Below are 18,850 nucleotides of genomic sequence, written 5' to 3' on the forward strand. Positions count from 1 at the left end.
AACTCTTCAATGGGACCCTCAGCTGTCCTTTTCAAACTCACAGGACAAAGAAACAGAAGGAAGTTCAAGGTGCTGAGACTGAAATTACCAAGCGGAAAACAAACAGTTGAAAAATACAAACAGGTCATTAGATACAATTTAAAACAATGGACAGGCCTGAATCACTCAAGGAGCTGACTCACTACTGATTAAATAGTGGCCGGGAGAAAAGCAAGTCACTCACAATTACCACTTAACCAGTCTTCCTAAAGCGTACACTGGCCAGTCCACCTGTTTTTTCAGACACTGTACTAGACACTTCGATTTTTGTCCCCCAACTACTGCATACCTTTTACACAATTAAGATTAAGAGCTATTTGGACACTGGTTTTGAAGCTAAACTTTAAATCGTCAAAGACATGATCTCTCAAAGAATTTGCTTTTTACTAGTTAAACATTCCCTATCCCGATCCGATCTGACATTTTATTAGCCCTCTGAAAACCGAGATAGTTGGTAACGCAACACAATCCTTTAAACTTTAAGGGAAAGAGTCAAATCTGTAACTAATGTTAGAACTAAATATTAGCATGAGAGTGGACTGGGAAAAGCTGGGGGCTTTGGGGCGAGAACCCACCACACGCTGAGGTGAGGCACGGGACATCGCACAAGTCTGCAGAGCAGGCAAGCACTGCCGTGCAGCACTGAATTCAGACAGCCTCCGAGCCTTGTAAAGGAAGCATGCAACAGGACTGTCTTCTGGCAGATGGCCCTCTTCCTGCAGAGAAGCCCTGGTGGCGCTGCCAGGTAAGCATGGACTGCCAACTGCAGGTGGCGACTGAGTGGTGGCATGGTCTAGGATGTGTCCGTGAAAAGAGACAGATCCATATGGGTTTTAGTGGTAAAAATCCAGAGCACGGGGACTGTTGCTCTGAGGTGGTGGTGGGGGGTAGGGTGGGGTGGGGTGTGCGTGTGTGTGCGCGCACGTGTGTGTAGGGGTTCTGTATTGGAAATGTCCTCCGTACTGTCGTGGTGGTGTCCCAAGAGGACCGAGGGGTAACTTACTGATAAAAAAGAAAAGCAGGAGAGGTACACACTTGATGGGAAGGGTTCACTAACTCGTAAGAGATGGAAACAGAAAAACCCATGGAGCAGCAAAATCCAGTAAAAGTCTAGTGCCTAACAGAATTTAGCATGAGGGGGGTCTTCAAAAAGCTCATGGATACCAGGATGAAGATAACAGACTTTTTCCTTGTGTACAAGTGTCCTTTCTAACAGCAGGGGGAGGACCACTTCCTCAGCGCTCAGTTGACGGCAAGATGGAGCACACAGCAAACCACCACACACACACACGAAGATTTAAAATCACTCTGTAAAAGTTTGAAGCTTCAGATTTGTTAAGATGAAGGGAACGAAGTGGCAGAAAGAAAACACGTACCTGGGAGAGCATGTTTGCTATGCGGCTATTTATTGACTCATTTTCTTTGCCTCCCTTGTCTCTCTCTTTCTTTTTGCCCCCTATGCATCTAAACAAGCTGCACTAGCGAACATTAAAAAATAGCATACAGTAAGGAAAATGAATTACACCACCACCAAGTTTTAGCAACACGATAAACAAGTCACAATGAAACACAAATAGCAAATATCCTAGGATATTCAACTTAGATAAAACAAACCAGAACTGCTATCAAGCTAATCTGCCTCCTAACAACTACAAAACAGACTAGCACCTGGCGCCAGAAGCTTCCCAACGGTTGATTTTTTTCAGAAGTAGATTGCCAGGCTTTTCTTCCGGGGTGCCTCTGAGTGGACTTCTACTACAAGCCTTTTGGTTAGCCAATTAACATGCTAATCAGGGCTGCCCAGGGGGTTCCCTCAACCTCACTACCCACTGCAGCTGAGCAATTCTGACTCATAATAACTCCAGGTTACAAATAGCAGATCTCTTCATCTTTCCCCAATTCAGTAACTTCTACCTTTGAACTGCCAACCTGGCGGTTAGTAGGCCAATGCTTACCCAACAGCGCCACAAAGGCTCCTCAGCTTCGGTCACTCACTGCCACTGAGTAGATCACAGCTCAAAGTGACCCTGTGGGGTTCAGAGTCTGTCACTCGTTTCAAGAGCAGAAAGCCTCATCCTTCTCCTCTGGGATGGCTAGTGGTTTTGAACTGCTGGTCTTGTGGTTAGCAGGTCCAACACATAACCATTATGTCACCAGCACTCCCTTCAACCTCACTAGCCAATACAACAGATTAATTTTCTCTCAAAAGATTGTGAGAGAGGAGGCTGTGTGCAACAGCTAATGATGTGGGTACAATCACAAAATCAAATGTGCTGGGTCTATAGCTCACCAACACTATTGATGAAAATATGTAGGTTACAGATAATTTTTCTGAAAGTTAATTTGCAATATAAGTCAAAAAGTCCACCAAGGGGACCTATACTTTTGACCTATCAATCCTACTTTAAGGATTAGAAAAAAGGAATATGCTAAGCTTGGTCACTGTGCCTTGCATATAATGATAAAATATTAGATATCACAGTGATTAATTAAATATAATCATTAAAAGTAGTGATGTAACAAATTTACATTTTTAACTTGGAATGCTATTCATATATACTATTAGTGGGGGAGAAAGTATGGTATGGTATGATTTCATTTTGTCTAAAATGTATTTATTCATATACATAACATACAATTCAGTATAGTAAGAATAAGCTGAAAAAAATACAATAAACTGTTAAAAGTGATTATTCTATGTGGTAAGCTTACTGGTGAATTTCACTTTTTTCTTCCTTTCCCAACAACTTTACTTTTTAAAACATATATTATAAAGTATGATTATAAAAATATGCAAAGAATACAAAAAACCACAGAGAAACAGGGAAAGGATATGAACAGACACCAATGGAACAGAAATACCAGAAAGCTGCTCAACCTCGTTAATCCAGAAATACAAGTCAAAGAGAGGAACTTCACATCTACTGATGTAGTGAAATTGCTTCACATACTGGAGAGGTCACGGGGAGACAAACTCTTGGAGAGACGTGTATTTCTACCCCGAAGGACCATCTGATTGCTGTTGTCAGGTGCCATTCAGTCAGTTCCAACTCATAGCATCCCTTTGACTGAAACCCGGTGCTTGGACATCCTCCCAGTTTATGTTTGCGCCTTTTGTTGCAATCCCTGTGTCGACAATCCAGCTTGTTAAGGACCTTTGTGCTGCCCCTCAACTTTACCAAGCATGAAGTGGTCTCTCCCCTGACCACATGTCAGAAGTATGTGAGATGAAGTCTAAGCATCCTTGCCTCTAAGGAGCATTCTGGCCAGCCTTCTCTTTCAAGACAGATGCCCTGGATGGCACACAGCAGCTTGTATTCCCTACCTAAATGCTGGCAGTTCAGACCCACCCAGAACAGCCATGAAAGAAAGGCTTGGCCATTCAGCTCCCTATGGATTGCAGAGGAGCCCTGCTGGCTCAGCTGGCTCTGTGTTGGGCTGCTAATCACAAGGTCAGCAGTTTGAAACCACCAGCTCCTCAAGAGATAAAGGAGGCTTTCTACTCCCATAAAGAGTTGTTTTAGAAACCCAGAGGGGCAGTTCCACACTGTCCTCCAGGGTTGCTATGAGTTGGAATTGACTTGATGGCAGTGAGTTTTTAGTTAAAGAATACAACCAAGAAAACCCTATATAGTTCTACTGTGTAACACCAGGGGTCATGACGAGTCTGAATTGATTCAATGGCAATGTGCTGACCCTATAATTTTGCAAATAACTTCACTTCTGGGGATCTACCTTAGAGAACCACTTGTGGGTATGTACACGGCAAGGAGACATGCCAGCAAGGCTTGCCACGTTGTTTACTAATAGTAAAATACTGGAAACAAGGGTGCGGGGTTTAAATCATACAAAGAAAGGCATTCTAGGCAGCTGTTACAAGGAATGCGTTAAATCTCTGAGTACCTGGGTAGAATCTTAGAATCGGAGATGGTCATAGTCATTATCTTGAGAATGGATATTTTTAACTCCAGCCATAATGGATTAATAGGGGTTCACAAAGTTAGGTCTCCTTCCCTTGGTGGCTCCCTCTCAGGCACTGAGACAAAGGCAGAGCACGATGGAGGCCCCCGTCTTCCCAGCCTCACCATGAGCAGCACACGTGCAGGCTCCATGGCAGGAGGCCCCCTCTCAGCAGCAGTACACTGACCGAGTGGAGAGTCAAGGCACATGTGGAGGCTCAGAACGCTTGGTCCTCATGACCATCAACTGATCTCCCAGGGCCTCTGAGAAAGGACCACAATGCCACTTCACAGGATCCTGGCCACAGAGAGAAATGCATTTCACATTGAGACCGCGATACTAGGGGGCTCTAGAAGGCTCCAGGCCAAACTTATTACTTTATCACTCACCACCACACACTCGGCTACAACAAGCCAGTCGCACACAATACTTAACATTCACACTCCAAGTGCTCCAACCGATTTTCCTACTCCATTCCACTGTATTAAAAAAGAAAGCTGTCGTCACTCCTTAAAATGGACCTTACAGCAAGCACACACCAGTGGATTTCAACCTGCAATCTGAAAAAAATAGGAATCCCGAATAGGAGGCATTTACTCACTCACCATTCTACCTCCCACTGCCATCATCACTACTAAATTCATCTACCCACCCACTCGAAATACCCTCTTCATTCATTTCTCTCATATAAATCCTATTAACTCTTCCAGATCTACCTAAAATCCCAATCAAAGTCTTATCAGCCACACTTTTTTGAAATAGTCTCTTAACTCTCACAGCATGAATAATCCATCACTCTACATTTCAAATGAATACTTCGTGTTATTTGTCTAGTATCACTGCTCAAATCTGAGAGCAAAGATTACACTTAACTGGATTTCCAGGTACTATTTATTATTTACAGCTGTTTGTCATGCCTCACGCACAGCAGTATAAGAATGCGAATTTTCTTTAAGAACCTGTATGCGTGTCCCCAAGGAAATGGCACCCATGGTAAGCAACAGGAGTATTTTACTTTGTCAGAGAACTAAAGGCAAAATGAGAAAGGTAGTCTAAAAATTCGGACAGAACTTCAATGAAATAACAGCCCAGTAAACAACCGGATGAAAGGCAGACTAGATGTGACGTGTCAAACCCCCACAGTGCGTCCCGAGGAGAAGGGCATACCTGGATCGTGAGACCCGGAGCCATGACGTTTAAATCTGTCTGCAGCGCTTGCTTCAGGTTTTCATCTATTTGATCTGTGTTTGAAGCCAAGAACAACAGCTCTTAGGATTCTCATCCCTTATTTTTTTAATAGTGAAGTGAGACCAATCATTGTTAGACCTAAAGTTTTCATGGTGCTATTCTTTTATACAACTTAAAACAGTACATTGATTTAGAAAGATATATAGGTCGATATAAGAGATGTATCTCAAGAGGCCTCAGAAAGTTTGTGTTACCAACTTAGAGTAGAATTTTCCCATAAACTTCCTGAAGTCTCCTGGTATGATACCTTGTGTATTATATATATATATGTATTTGAACACACACACACACACACACACACAATTTTCCTTTTACATGGAGGAAGTATGAAGAATTATCTAATAAAAAAAAGTGAGTATCCAATAATGGGAACTGGAGAATCTGACTCACTAGTATTTTAACTCAAGATTTTCTGTCCAGATGCTTAGGGTACAAAGAAAATTCCAGTTTTCTAGCAATCTTTCCTCCAGTTCCTCAAACAGCCAACTTCATTTCCTGGAACTCAGCGGACTGCTCCTGTGGCTCCAGAGGAGGGTGAGCTTTACAGCAATGGTCTGTCGAGCACATACTGATGGCCAATAAAGAGGCCCCTTCGCTTGCAACTTATGAAGCTTTTACCAACCTCAAAATAATACTTTCAAATATGACAAACCAGGACTAAATTTCCTCCAGACCCCATATTATCAAGGCATGATAACCAAGGAGGAACCAATTAGTTAATCTAAATTGATTAACTATCCTGGCGCCTCTCGCAGAAATTCACAACTAATTTCCCAGGGAGAAGTGAGAGATCAATAGTGATAACTCATTGCCTGGCCAGTGTACTTCACAAATAAAAAGAACTCGTGTCCAAGCCTGAGCTTGTGATCTTCAGAGAGGCCAATTTGTATGGCTGGCCTTTGGCTGTCATCTGCGAACATGGATCTGGAAGAATTCCCACCATTCCCAGAACTGCTAAGAGTAGCTGGACACCTGCCTTCCTTTTGGAGTCTGGAATTAGGATAGATACTGGGCCTATGTGACCAGTCTCCAGTTAAAAAAGAAACAAGACACTTGGGCGCTGAGTCTCAAATGGGCTTCTCTGGGTGGACAGCCCTTCACAAGTATTGTCACAAGCCAACGCTGTAGGAATTTAATGGGCCCTGCGTGACTCCCCTGGGGAGGACTCCTGGAAACCTGGGCCTGTTCCCTCTGGACTTTGGCCCATGAGCCTTTTTCCCTTGACTGATTTTGCTTTGTATCCTTTGGCTATAAAATCTCAACTCCAAGCATGCCGACCTGCTGGCTCCTAGTAAGCCATCAAATTGGGGGCTGGTCTTAAGAAGCCCCCAGAAGACATCATGCCTCACAATTGTCTATCAGTTCCTCAAGTGATCTATTCAATTAACAGCAACGTTAATTTGGTTATTGTGGTCCACCAGAACACAGTCTATAAATTAATGAAGTTTTCCCAATCTCTGCCTGGTTTATACTATGCATTTCAGAAAAATACCTGTTCATAAAAGTTTTTTAAATGTATGCACTTAATCGCAAGACATTTTAAACTTAACACCCCAATAAAGTTTTTTACAGACACGTGCTCTAGTACAAAGTCAGAAAATGCGGTCACACGACGGGAGGTTTACTGACATTACTCTAGTACCCATTTAACAGTTGAACAAGATTTCCCACTTACCAAACAACTCAATGTAAACTTCTTGAAGTGTGTGGGCACTGCAAAACTGGTTCAGCTCGTGGTGGATTTTATTAAAGATTAAGGTCTTGTCGTAATCTGCAGTGTAGTTCCTCACGATATCAAACACTGCAGGGAAGACACCATCCAGGTCTGTTAGTACTTTAACGAAGCCAGGGTAGCAGTTAAGGTGAAATGATGCACACGAGGAAACGTGGCAACAAGATAGAGTGAAACTGAGAACACAGCTCACAAACCTTGATTGTGCTCCTTCATGCCCACATTTTCCAGACCCCCTGCCCCTTACCCCCCATTGCCTTTGCAAGTACCTGAGGGAGGGCAAGCCACAACCGGGTGTGTGCTGTAACAATGCGCCCTTGGGCAGCAACGAGCACAGGACTTGAGACAGAGTGAGCGGAGGCAGGGACAGTACAAGGCAATTAATGCAAAAGCTGACTGTGAGAGAAAGAAGACCGGAGCTAACAGAAACAGTGTACTGATATAACAGGAAAGCAACTGCAAAAGATCACTTTTCATAAGCAATTTGTTTTTGGTTTTGGGGGGGAGAGGGGTGTATGTGTGCGTGCGTAAGCTGGTAGACTATGCACTGGGGTGCTAGGTGCAAGATCAGCAGTTGGAAACCACCAGCCACTCTTTGGGAGAAAAATGAGGCTTTCTACTCCTGCAACAAGTTAGTCTCAGAACCCCACCAAGGCAGGACTGTTCTGTCCCATCCGGTCTCTGTGAGTTGGAATTGATTCGACAGCAACGAGTTGAGGTGTATATATGTACATGAGGGGGTCTGAAAAAAGTTTTTCGAAAAATTCCGGTATTTTTCAACCTGATTTATCCATAGACTTTGTAGTCCCTTCATAAAATGACTGGTTTTAAAAAACACAGTTTTGGATCTAGGCTGTGAAAAAACAGGAGGTATGAGGATGCATTTAAAAGGGTGGTTTTAGGAGGGAGGGGGAAAAATGAGGAGCTGATACCAAGGGCTCAAGCAGAAAGAAAATGTTTTGGAAATGATGATGGCAACAAACGTACAAATGTGCTTGACACCATGGACAGATGGATGGATTGTGATAAGAGTTGTACGAGTCCCCAATAAAATGATTTATAAAAAATAAAAATAAAAGGGTGGTTTTCACAGGCTGTAAAAAAAATACCACACTAGAAGGGGAAAGAAGCTAATCATGGACCAGACTGTGTGTCACGCAATTTCCATACACCCACACTGAATTTTCCCCACCAAGGTTCATCATTTTATCTACTAGGGCACTGAGAAGCAGAGAATTTCAAGTCTGAATCTGTCCTCCACCTGCTGGCACATGCTGCTTTCTACCTTCAGACACAGACTTGCCCCACTGGCCCTCCCAAGTAGGCCATTGCATGCAGTGACTCAAAGGCGTGGTCCCTTCCCGAGGGACGTGATCATCTAAGAGTTTCCTCCTCCTCTCTGGCGAGAAGCAGCGGGGCTACCGTTTGTTTTTGCTCTGTAATTCGTTCCAGTAATGGGGACCAAGAGTGATGAAATGAGCTCCTTCATGGGGCTTTTCCCCAAAGTTGTTTGGAAAGACAGCTCGAGAGATTTCCGCCCAGCCCCGAGGAGCTACTTTTGCCTAGTTTTCTACCCCAGAGCGTGTGCTACTTTTGTCCAGGTTAACGAACATTTCCTGGGAAAGGTTTCATACCCTGTATCTAGTCCTGCCACGATTAGCATGCAATTGGCCAGGATTGCTCAGTAGACTGTGCAACTAAGGGGAGCTGCAGCCCTGTCACCTGCTACGCAAAAGACGCATCTGGCTCTCAGCGAGGGCGACTAGTCAGTGTGAGGTGGCCGGGTCACACTTTGAAATTGACACAGAGTTTGTCCATTGAAGCAGCCACCCCCACAGAGGTCTGTCAGGCAGAGAGGACAAACAAAAAACAACAGAAAGAGAAGCAGCAGCAAGCAGAAGCAGGAAGAGCAAAAGAGGGGAAGACACAAGAGCTGTACCACTGGCCAGCAGCCACATGGATAATGAGAGGCCTAAATGGGGCCCAGTGGCAGAGCCAGCGGCCCGCCAAGGGTCAACAGGGCACAGATGACTAGGCTCAAAGGGGCCTCCACCTGGGGCAGAGGGGAGCTGACATCGAGCTGTTCTGCACGTGCTTCCAGAGCTTGATTCCGGATTTGTACCCTGTTCCTTAAGAAACCGCTTCATTGTCAGGTAAGGTCTGAGCGCTCCCAAACACAGGAGAGGGAGGGGCACAGCAGGAACGACCAGTGTCAGAGTGGTCAACAGGCTGGAGAGCAGAGTTACTGCTAGACCACCGTCTCTTCCTCGCAGGGATCCGCTTTGGAGCTGTTCCTGGTCACGATCCTCCCCCTGACGTGAGACGCATTCCGATGTCATTATTACTACCACTACCACTTGCATCTGACAGCTGGCATGGCAGATGAAGAAAGGTAAAAGGAAAACATAAAATGGGCCAAAATTCACTCAACAGCAATACAGCCTCCCCTCTGCATTGACATCTTTTCGCTCTTTTTGCCTCTATTCATGATGTTAAACTGAACATGCACTTGGATCCCAAGCTCTCTTTCTAGGCCTCCATCATCAAGCCAGTAGCTGCAGCAATGGGCTCATACCTAACCATCTGCGGACGGCACAGAACCGAGCAGCGTTTCGTTTTGCGGGACAGAGGATGCGATGACATCACGAGGCCCCCTCCAGGAAAAGTGAAAACGGCTCGACGGTGGAGGGTGGAACTACTTCACCTGCTGGACTGCTGGTTTAGACAGGAACAAAGATAACGTGGCAGAGCTTCTTCCGAGCGCCTCTAAAACGTCTCATTGGCACTGTGCCCACTCCATCTCTGAGGGTTTCCATCTTGTACCAAGAAAATGCTTTGCCTTCCCTGAGGATTTTCAGATTACTTTCTAAGCCAGAATAAATAGCAACTAGAAAAGATTTCTCTACAGTCACAAAATCCATGTGGTCCCAAGCTATTGATAAAGCTCTCCATCTCCACGACACGAGGGAACAATAGCTAACCCTGACAGGGTCAAGTGCTCCTTTCCAATTCCAGAAATACGCAGCGATCTTCTTGTCCTTGGGAGCCACTCTACTCAGAGAAGAATGGCCATCTGGTGCAGAAAGTCAGCCCGTCCAGAATGTTCCATGAATTAATTTCCCCACACTTATCAAATACCATTAATGCCAAGAGATTTTAATAATGCCTCCCTAGGCCTTACGGAATCTCTCAAATCATAAGCAATGTGGTGGTAACTATTTTTAAAACAGTAACAGATGGACACCATACCTGCATAAGGAGCCAACATATTCACCACTTCTATTCGGTCAATATAGATCATGACTCCACCACTGAAAACAAACACATGGAAGACATGCTATGTCAGATACGAGCCAATGCCATGATAAGAAATGTACAGGAAAATTCTGTGGACACTTACTATGGCTTGATGAAAATGACGCTCCCAAGAAGGCACCTACTATTCTGCTCGTGCACACATTTACCCAGCGCCTCTCTTAAGTAAAGGCCCACCTCTGCCAGCTGCGATCAAACCAGCTCACCTTAGATCAAGCCCTATACCTTGTCTACTTGGCGCTTTGCCCTCGTTAACTAACATAGCCAGCACAGGCAGTGCACTTCCCCACCAAGAACCAGACAAAGGGAAAACATTCCCAAGAGGGATGGAGGCCAGGCACAGCTGAAAGTTATTTTGATGTTCCACCAGGGTTTTAAAATCTACTTCTCCTCTGTTTTTATTCCAATATGAAAAAGAGAATTTACCCCCAAACCTTCCATTAAAACTGGCATTATAGAAAGCCTGGTGGTCTTGTTTAGGACTCCTTACATACTTCCTCACTGGGCTGCTGAACTCACGGTCAGCAGTTCAAATCCACCAGCTGCTCCAAGGGAGAAAGATGAGTTTTCTGCTCCCATAAAGGCTGACAGCCTTAGAAACCCTATTTAGGATTGCTCTGAGTGAGAATCGACTCAGCGGTAGTACTTTTGTTTTAAATACGTCCTGGCCTACCAGCTCCTACCCTGTGGGGCACGTGTACCTCAATTTAAGACATAAGAAGTTAGAGGTTTTCAACACCACAGAAATAACTAAGTCTTCCAACCAATGTACAGCATTTCTTCCTTCTAATAATAAACGGCAACACCCGCTAACCGAGGAAAATCTGGCAAACTTAGAAAAGGCATGAACATGAAAGCAAGAATCATCCCAAGGCCCACCAGCCGCCAAGAGGACGACTTAGGAATGCAATCGATTAACCTAAAACAGAGAGGAAACCTGTCCTTTAAAAAAAAGCCTTTATGTCCCTCTATAGATGTCAAAGACTTTACTATGTTATTCAGGTGACTTAAAAACAAGACAAAAAACCTCGGAATTTACATGCTTCCTTGGATACAATTGAATGCACTGATTATATTCTAGAAATAATTTGGGCCCGAAATGCCTTTCTTTCTCTACAGCTCGTTAGAGGGCAGTGATTCCCAAAGTGAGGTCCTTGGACCAACAGCATCAGCACCACCTGAAAATTCTTCGGCTTCAGATTACTGAACCAGAAACTACATCCCAAAAAGCAAAACCAAAGAAAACTCACCGTCATTGAGTCAACGCTGACTCACAGTGGCCCTCGGACAGAGGAGAACTGCCCTATGGGTTTCCAGGACTGAACTGCTAGTTTTGACCTTGTGTTTAGCAGCCCAATGCATAACCCACCACACTACAGGTAAGTTGGTTTAATTTGAAACTATTTTTTATTGAGTACCTCCTCTTGGTCCAGTGCTCTAAATCTCATCTTTACTATAACTCTGCACAGTAGGTCTTCATATTTGATTTGTAACATGGGGAAACTAAGCTCGGAAAAGTCACAAAGCAGCCATGGCAGTGCTGATGTGAGCTATCAGATCTGCAGGCCATAAACCCTTTCTGGTGCTTGATACCACCATAAAGGCTCTAAGTACAGGAAGCTCCCATATCGAGATCAGCTTTGGTCTGATAGTGCTCAGAACAGCAATGGACCTGGATTATGGCCATGCCAGTTGAAGGACCAAAAAGTGAGCACAGCTTCACAATAACAAAAAACACCCCCCTCTGCCCCAAAAAACCAACCTCCATCTGAACTAAAGTGTGGTTGGCAAGCAAGAGGAAAGCTTACCTTGTTCCACAAGGCACGTTTTTAACTTCATCAGTTTGTAGTGTTGTCTGGGGAAGGGGAAAAGAAATGATCAATGTCTTCAAATAACTACTGCTCCCAGGGGCCACTTTCTGCAGGGCTGCCGCAGTACCAGAGAGCTCCGTTCTAAGTTCCAATCCCAAAGCCTAGCTACTACAGGAGCCACTTCTTTTTCACATCCTACTGGAAATGAGATTCAAGACAAGCTGTGTCTCCTGTCCGAGTCCCAGGTGCGCGTGGAACTGGCCTGGGACTAGAAGCTTACCCAGGAGGACAGGACGTGCTCTGAAGCCCGGGCCCGCTGCCCCAGGACTCTTTACACGGAGGGTCAAGACGGCCATCATGCACACCCACATCCACGTAGGCTCTGGCTCCACGGGGCTCCTTCCTCGACAGCTAGTCAGGCTTCTCACAGGGACTACCACATTTTTTCTGACGCAAGAGTCGCCACCTGTACTAGTTGGTTCTAGAGAACCAATAATCTGGTGCATGATTCTCCTGCCCCGGCCACACCTTTGTTTGAGTCCAAGTTGACGCCCCACAGCACGCAAAGGCCTTAACAGACACTTCCACTAACACCTACCAAGAGTGTGCTCTGGACACACAATGCCCTACTGAAGCACACAGCCAACAAACTGCCTTACGGAATCCAGTAGAGAACGGGCACCCCTCCAGCAGGGACAAACTTGAGTTGTTATGTGTTACCTAAGACAGAGGATACAATGGGAAAATCTCTGTGGTGAAATACCAAGGGGTTCCACAGAATCCGAGGACAAACATCATCTTTTAATCCCATTTTCCTATTACCCTTTTGAAGTCCTCTGGTGTTCATAAGCCAGCAATACAGAACATTGATTCTGAAAGTGAGTTTTGGGTTATTTCATATATACTTTAAAATTGCCAATTTCATTCTAACCTCTCAGCATTCTTTTCTCATACAGAGCACTCAGATTGGAGCTTCAGACTCCCCAAAGTGTGCCACACGCATTCCCTCTCTAGTACAAGTGTGCAGAGCCGTCTGTTTATATCGAGCTGTCTTCAACTGCGCCCTTGAGATTCCTAAGAAATTAACTCATGTCTCATTGTCATGAGAACAATGTCTTATTGGGGCTTTAATATAACTCTTCCTCAACTGCTATTTTTCAGATACAACAAGCAAGAGCTTTTCAATTTAGTCTCACTCATGGCCCTAACATTCAGGGTGACTATATTAGTTCACATGGAAGTTTCTTTCCTAATTTTATTTACATTTCTTGATAAGTTAATTTATCAGAGCTTAATTATACATATGCTATACATTTACTACATACTTAAAGATGTGAGATCTTCAAAAAGCTCATGAAAAAAATTAAAGTGAAAACATAAATATCTAAGTAAAACATGAAGTATACATAAGTATGTAGTAAATACAGTAATAGTATACATGTAGATGAGCTCTTGAATATGTTCATGGATTATTGCCTATATCTCCTTTTTACATCTCTGTGAAGTATGCCTTGGCATAAATTCTAAGAAAACGGGTTTGAACACTTTTTAAAGCGCCTCCTCACCAAGGGTCTGTTGCTGTGAAAATCAACATGGGACGTTCGCTCTACACTCCTTGTGAGGAAATCTGTTTTAGCAACTTCTACTCTAAGTGGCAAGAGCAGAAACACAATGATTACACAATGCCTATCCGCAAGCCTCTAGACGCACATACTTTTGTGAAGGAAAATAAACACAAAGCAATGGAACTAGAGCCCAGGCTGCGATGTCAAGGGTAGATGGTAAGAGCCGTACCTGAGGAGAGAAGGGTTGAGTGAGATGAGCCTGCAAAAAGCCTGGCAAGTGCAGGGAGGAAGAGAGGCGGAATGGAGGGGGAGATGGTGCGAGAAGAGGTGCGCATGGAGCAAGGCAGGAGTGAACACACAGGGGAACTCCAGCTCCGGCAAGAAGTAGACACTCTCACCCTAAGTGACCCCAAAGAGGACCACAGGCAGCCCTTGGAGAGACTGTGGCTTCAGTTCCAAACCACTGCAACAAACGGAGCTGGGCAACAAAGCAAGGCACCAACTTTTTTGGTTTCCCAGTGTGTATAAAAGTATGTGCCCGCTACACTGCAGTCTATTAAGTTCATAGTAGTGTTATGTCCCCCTGCCCAATGGATACACCCTAATTAAAGAGCATTTTATTGTTAAAAATTGCTAACCGTCACTTGAACCATCAGCAAATATGCATCTTTTTGCGGGTGGCAGCTGAAAGCTGTGGCACTTTTTTTGAGGAGGACATTTAAGCTTCTCGCATGGACTCAAGGACTCTCCTCTCATTTGAATGAAGTCATTGAAGCGCTATTACTTGGCTTCATTTCAATAATGTCCTGTCTCAGGGCACAGGAGGCCCAAGGTAAAGAAGAGCTAGGGGGACAGAAGGTCAGTGCAATAGTCAGAACATCTACAACACATTTATCGACTAAATTGGTGGTCTCATCTGGGTGTGACTCATAGCACCCCAGAACAATTAAAATGGTAACATCAAAGATCACTGATCACAGATCACCACCACCAATCTGGTAAGAATGACAAAGTCTAGAATATTAAGTATCACCTAACAGACACAGAGACACAAAGTTACTCCACTTTGAAAATAAATAGTGCCTGTAGACTTGCTTCAATTTGTAACAATCCCAGGATCTGATTGCAGTAAGATGAGGTAAGAAGGGGGTGGACGTCAATGTTCACAATGACACGCTCACTGACTAGGAGGCACAGGCTCACTTACAAGGCTATGGTGAAACAGACCACCTCGGCGGGCCAGTGGTAGCACCTCCCACCTAAGAGACAACAGATGTTTGATTCCCGACGATGCACCTCACCCATCTGTAGACACTTACTTGTTTCTGAACAAGTTTCAACAGAGCTGTCAGGCTACAACAAACCAAAAAGAAAGGTCTGATGATCTACAGCCCAGCTGCCAGCCAATGCAAACCCTCTGGACTACATGGTCCAATCCCCCTGTGTATAGGGGTCACCCGGAGTCAGGGGCAGACTCAACAGCTCATGACAGCAACCCTAGTGACATGTTCCTGAGTTGTGACAAACCAGCAGCAAATGGAACACAAGCATCTTCCGAATGCAGAGATTTATAATAAAAGCATGCAAAAGTCGTCCCAGATGAGTGTGATTGTGTCATCGTCATGCTCAAAGACATGGAGTTAGCCAGTCCCTCAAGGCCAAGCTGTTCTTCCAGGGGTGGGAAATGGCTGGCCCTCGGGGCACATAAAGCCTACAAAAGCATCCATACCAGCAACATCACACACCTCACACCAAAGAGAAGCAATTCCAGCAGTGGCATTAGGGTTGAGATAATTAGATGTTTGACTAGTATGGCCCACATGTTATCAATATTCAAACAGCCCTCATCAGAAAAAAGGTTCCCCACCCTTATTCTAGATGATCTGGTGCTCACTTCAAATATTCTATGATGTGTTCAAACACAATGTTCCCTAAGGTGCCAGCCACACAACTGGGCGAAAGACTGGAGGCATAAAAACATATACATATGGAAATTCTGATCCATGAGAACAGTAGCCCAGGAGCCTGCCACTATGGAAACCAAACAATGTTCTCAACCACGTCGTCCCTGGTTTGCAATTCTAGTTGTGCTCCCAAGTCTCATTTTTATTTTGGGAGCAGCATTGAAAGCTTGCAGAAATGTGTTGCCGACTGCTACACAGCTGGGAGAGGCCAGGCTGTCCAAACTGCCTAGCTCATACTTCTAGTGCACGCCAACAGTGAGGGAACGCAAGAATCATCCGAACCTGGGTTTATGACCAATGTACTTTGATCTCTAATACCTGCAATGTAGTCAACGCTACCATCTGCTTAAGCAATGCTGCACTCCATCCCCACCCACAAGTGTGGCAAGGGCTCCTGTCACACCTGTCCAGCCAGTGTGGGAGCTCGCCTAGGAATCACTCACCTGCACAGATCTGAACGTAGTTATGAAAGGCAACATGATATGATAGCCTGGTCCACTGGGGCTAGTTAGTAAAGCTCCACCCCTGCAAAAAGACGTTTCAATTTGACAAGATTATAGAAAGAAATTCTCTTTCCAAAGCTAAAATACTGTAGCACATACTTACTCTTACTCTGCTACCCAACCTGCTAAATACAAAAAGGGCCTTCACTAACATGACTGATTCATGGTGAGCAACGGCTGCTCCCCAAAAAGCCTGCCACACCCCAAAAGGTGAGAAGATCAAAGCAAATTGCTCAATGTTACACTGTGTTTCATAAGCTCGGCCAACTACCCCTCTGGGGCCACAACAGCATGCACTCAGGTTCAAAGGGCTCGCCTTGGTCTTTAACCTTCGGAGAAATGCTTGTGTAGAGAAATGCCAAGGGCCCAAAGTTGCTGTGCCTGAGTCAAACACAACAGCCCCTGAGCAAACCACTTCTTCACTGGGCCGGGAAAAAATGAGGAACACTAACTTTCAAGGAAGGAGAAACACTTCTGCGGCTCAAGACTCCTTTAAATCTTTCTGAAAGGCAACTAAAACATTGAAGATATAATGGCTCTGTATAAAAAATGGGGGAAAGTTAGCATGGAATGATAAAGGGTGAGGGGGTAGGATTATAAATTGACACAAAATGAACATGGCCGTTTTCATCCAAAAAGTGGATGTGAGAAAACTCACCTCAAACTTTGTAAGAAAGGAAGCAATTGGGGAGCAAATATTTTTTTTCAAACCATACTTTACACAGTTATGAAGAAATCCATACAGTTTCATTTCTTAGGCTTAAAATACAAAGAGGTTTGCAAAGGACCCATAATGGCTGAGGAAACAGGAACCATTTAAGGCTTGTCCTTAATTATTTGAGAGCGGGACTCTGAGATATTCTTTTGCTGCACTAGTTGGAAATCTTCTGAGATATTCTTTTGCGGCACTACTTGGAAATCTAGACTCATCTGTCCTTTCTTATGCTAAAATAGTGGGAACCAGTTCAAGGTGGATCTAAAAGTAGAAATGTCGGGTTTGAGGAATGACAGAAACAAGCCAAAAGTTGACCCTCTTTTTGTAGCTACCACTATCCCAACTTCTCCAGACTCTCCTCTGCCCCAACCAAACTCACTGCCCTTGGGTTGATGCTGACTCACATGGGCCCTATAGGCAGGGCAGGACTTTACTGGAGTAGAAGGCCTCTCTTCTCCCTCAGATCGCGTGGTGGTTTCAAACTGCTGACTTTGCATTTAGTGGCAGAGGGTAACTCACTGCCACTAGGGCTCCTTACTAGTGTCTATCAAAAAGGAATTCGTGGTAATTATGTTGAAAGAAAGGCTAAGCAAGCCCCACCATTGAGTAATACATGCAATTCCTCTTCTCAAGCTGAAGAGTCAACCAAAAACAAACAAAAACGGAGGGGGTGGTGTGGCAGGGCGGGGAGATAATTGACTGACTCAGCCAAGTATTCCTCCGCTTTAAAAGAAAAAAAAAACTAAGAACAATCGAATATAATCACTGGAACTTCACATGACTAAGTATAACAAACTCGGGTTACTTCTGCCCACAGGGCCTCTTTATGGAGCCTTGGTGGTGTAGTGGTTTGCTTTGGGCTGTGAACCGTCTGGTTGGCAGTTCCAAACCACCAGCAGCTCTTGGGGCTCAAGACTGGGCTTTCTGCTCCAATCAACAGTTCCGTCTCAGAAACCCATAGGGGTGTTATGAAGTCAGCATTGACTCGATGGCAGCGAAATACGAAGTTGGTTTTTTTTTAATCATTTTATTGGGGGGGGGCCTCTTACAAATCTTTAACAATCCATCATCCAATAGTATTAAAGCACCCTCGTACCTATGTTGCCATCAACAAGCCGCCTTTTTACATGGAGCGGAGTTGTGGGAAATCCACAGGGGGCGATTCTACTTTGTCCTGTGGGGTCGCTCTGAGTCGCAACGCTAAGAAAGACGCAAGGGGTCGAACCGTCCGCAGTTAAATAAATGTATGCCGGAGGGAAGCTATGCCACAGTGGCGGGCGCTCCACAACTGCTGTCCCTTGCCTGGCAGCCCGGGCACTGAACAAAACTCGCTGCCTAGAGCCGGGGAACGCCGCCGGGGAACAACTTCCCGGACTCCACGCTAAGAGGAGCGCCCTTCCAGGTGCTCGAGAACCTGGACGGGCCGCGCTCACCTGTAGTACACAGCCAGGTGTCCTTCTTCGATCTTATGGATGGAGGCGTACAGGAGGACAGCCACCAGTGCCACCACTGCCGCCACCAGAACCCGGGCTTGAGTCATATTCATGCTGCTTCCTCCTAGAGGCGGGAGGGAAGGACCCCCAGCCCCGTGAGTGACAGCCCACTCCTTCCAAGGCCCCCTCGCCCCCTCCGGAGCCTAGGGGCCCGGCCGCCGGCCAAGCGGAGGAGTGTCCGGGGCCCCTTGGCCCGCACTTTTCCATCCCGGCAAAGGCAGCTGCGCCCTCGCTAAGCCCTCCACCCACAGCGGTCCGGGGGCCACCCCCCGGCCAGGTGAGCGTGCTGTCTCCCCGCTCTTTCAAAGGCGGCTCTCCCGCCCGAAAGGCACAGCGAAGGGGCCCAGCTGCCCGCTCCGGAGGGGGCCGACCCCCCGGCGGCACCTCACCGATCAGTGACGCATCGCCCCCGCCCGCACGTGCAGCCGCCTCCCGGGCCGCGCCAACCGCCAACGGCCGGCCCCGCCCACTCCCCCGCGAACTGCGGCTGCGCGCGCACGCACGC

General features: G+C 45.6%; 1 protein-coding gene across 1 annotated transcript in view; it reads right to left on the reverse strand.

Moving 5' to 3' along the window:
• Positions 1 to 18,850, reverse strand: part of ERLIN1 (ER lipid raft associated 1) — a 32,909-nt gene extending 14,059 nt beyond the window's left edge. Inside the window, exons 1-7 of the mRNA XM_075533558.1 lie at positions 18,735 to 18,850; positions 18,286 to 18,409; positions 16,078 to 16,159; positions 12,103 to 12,149; positions 10,229 to 10,290; positions 6,923 to 7,048; positions 5,167 to 5,240 (exon numbers count right to left, since the gene is read on the reverse strand). Coding sequence (XP_075389673.1) covers positions 5,167 to 5,240; positions 6,923 to 7,048; positions 10,229 to 10,290; positions 12,103 to 12,149; positions 16,078 to 16,159; positions 18,286 to 18,398 — 504 coding nt within the window. The 5' untranslated portion in view covers positions 18,399 to 18,409; positions 18,735 to 18,850. The remainder of the gene's footprint in view (positions 1 to 5,166; positions 5,241 to 6,922; positions 7,049 to 10,228; positions 10,291 to 12,102; positions 12,150 to 16,077; positions 16,160 to 18,285; positions 18,410 to 18,734) is intronic.

This window comes from Tenrec ecaudatus, chromosome 16 (genome assembly GCF_050624435.1).
Source record: "Tenrec ecaudatus isolate mTenEca1 chromosome 16, mTenEca1.hap1, whole genome shotgun sequence".
NCBI lineage: Eukaryota > Metazoa > Chordata > Mammalia > Afrosoricida > Tenrecidae > Tenrec > Tenrec ecaudatus.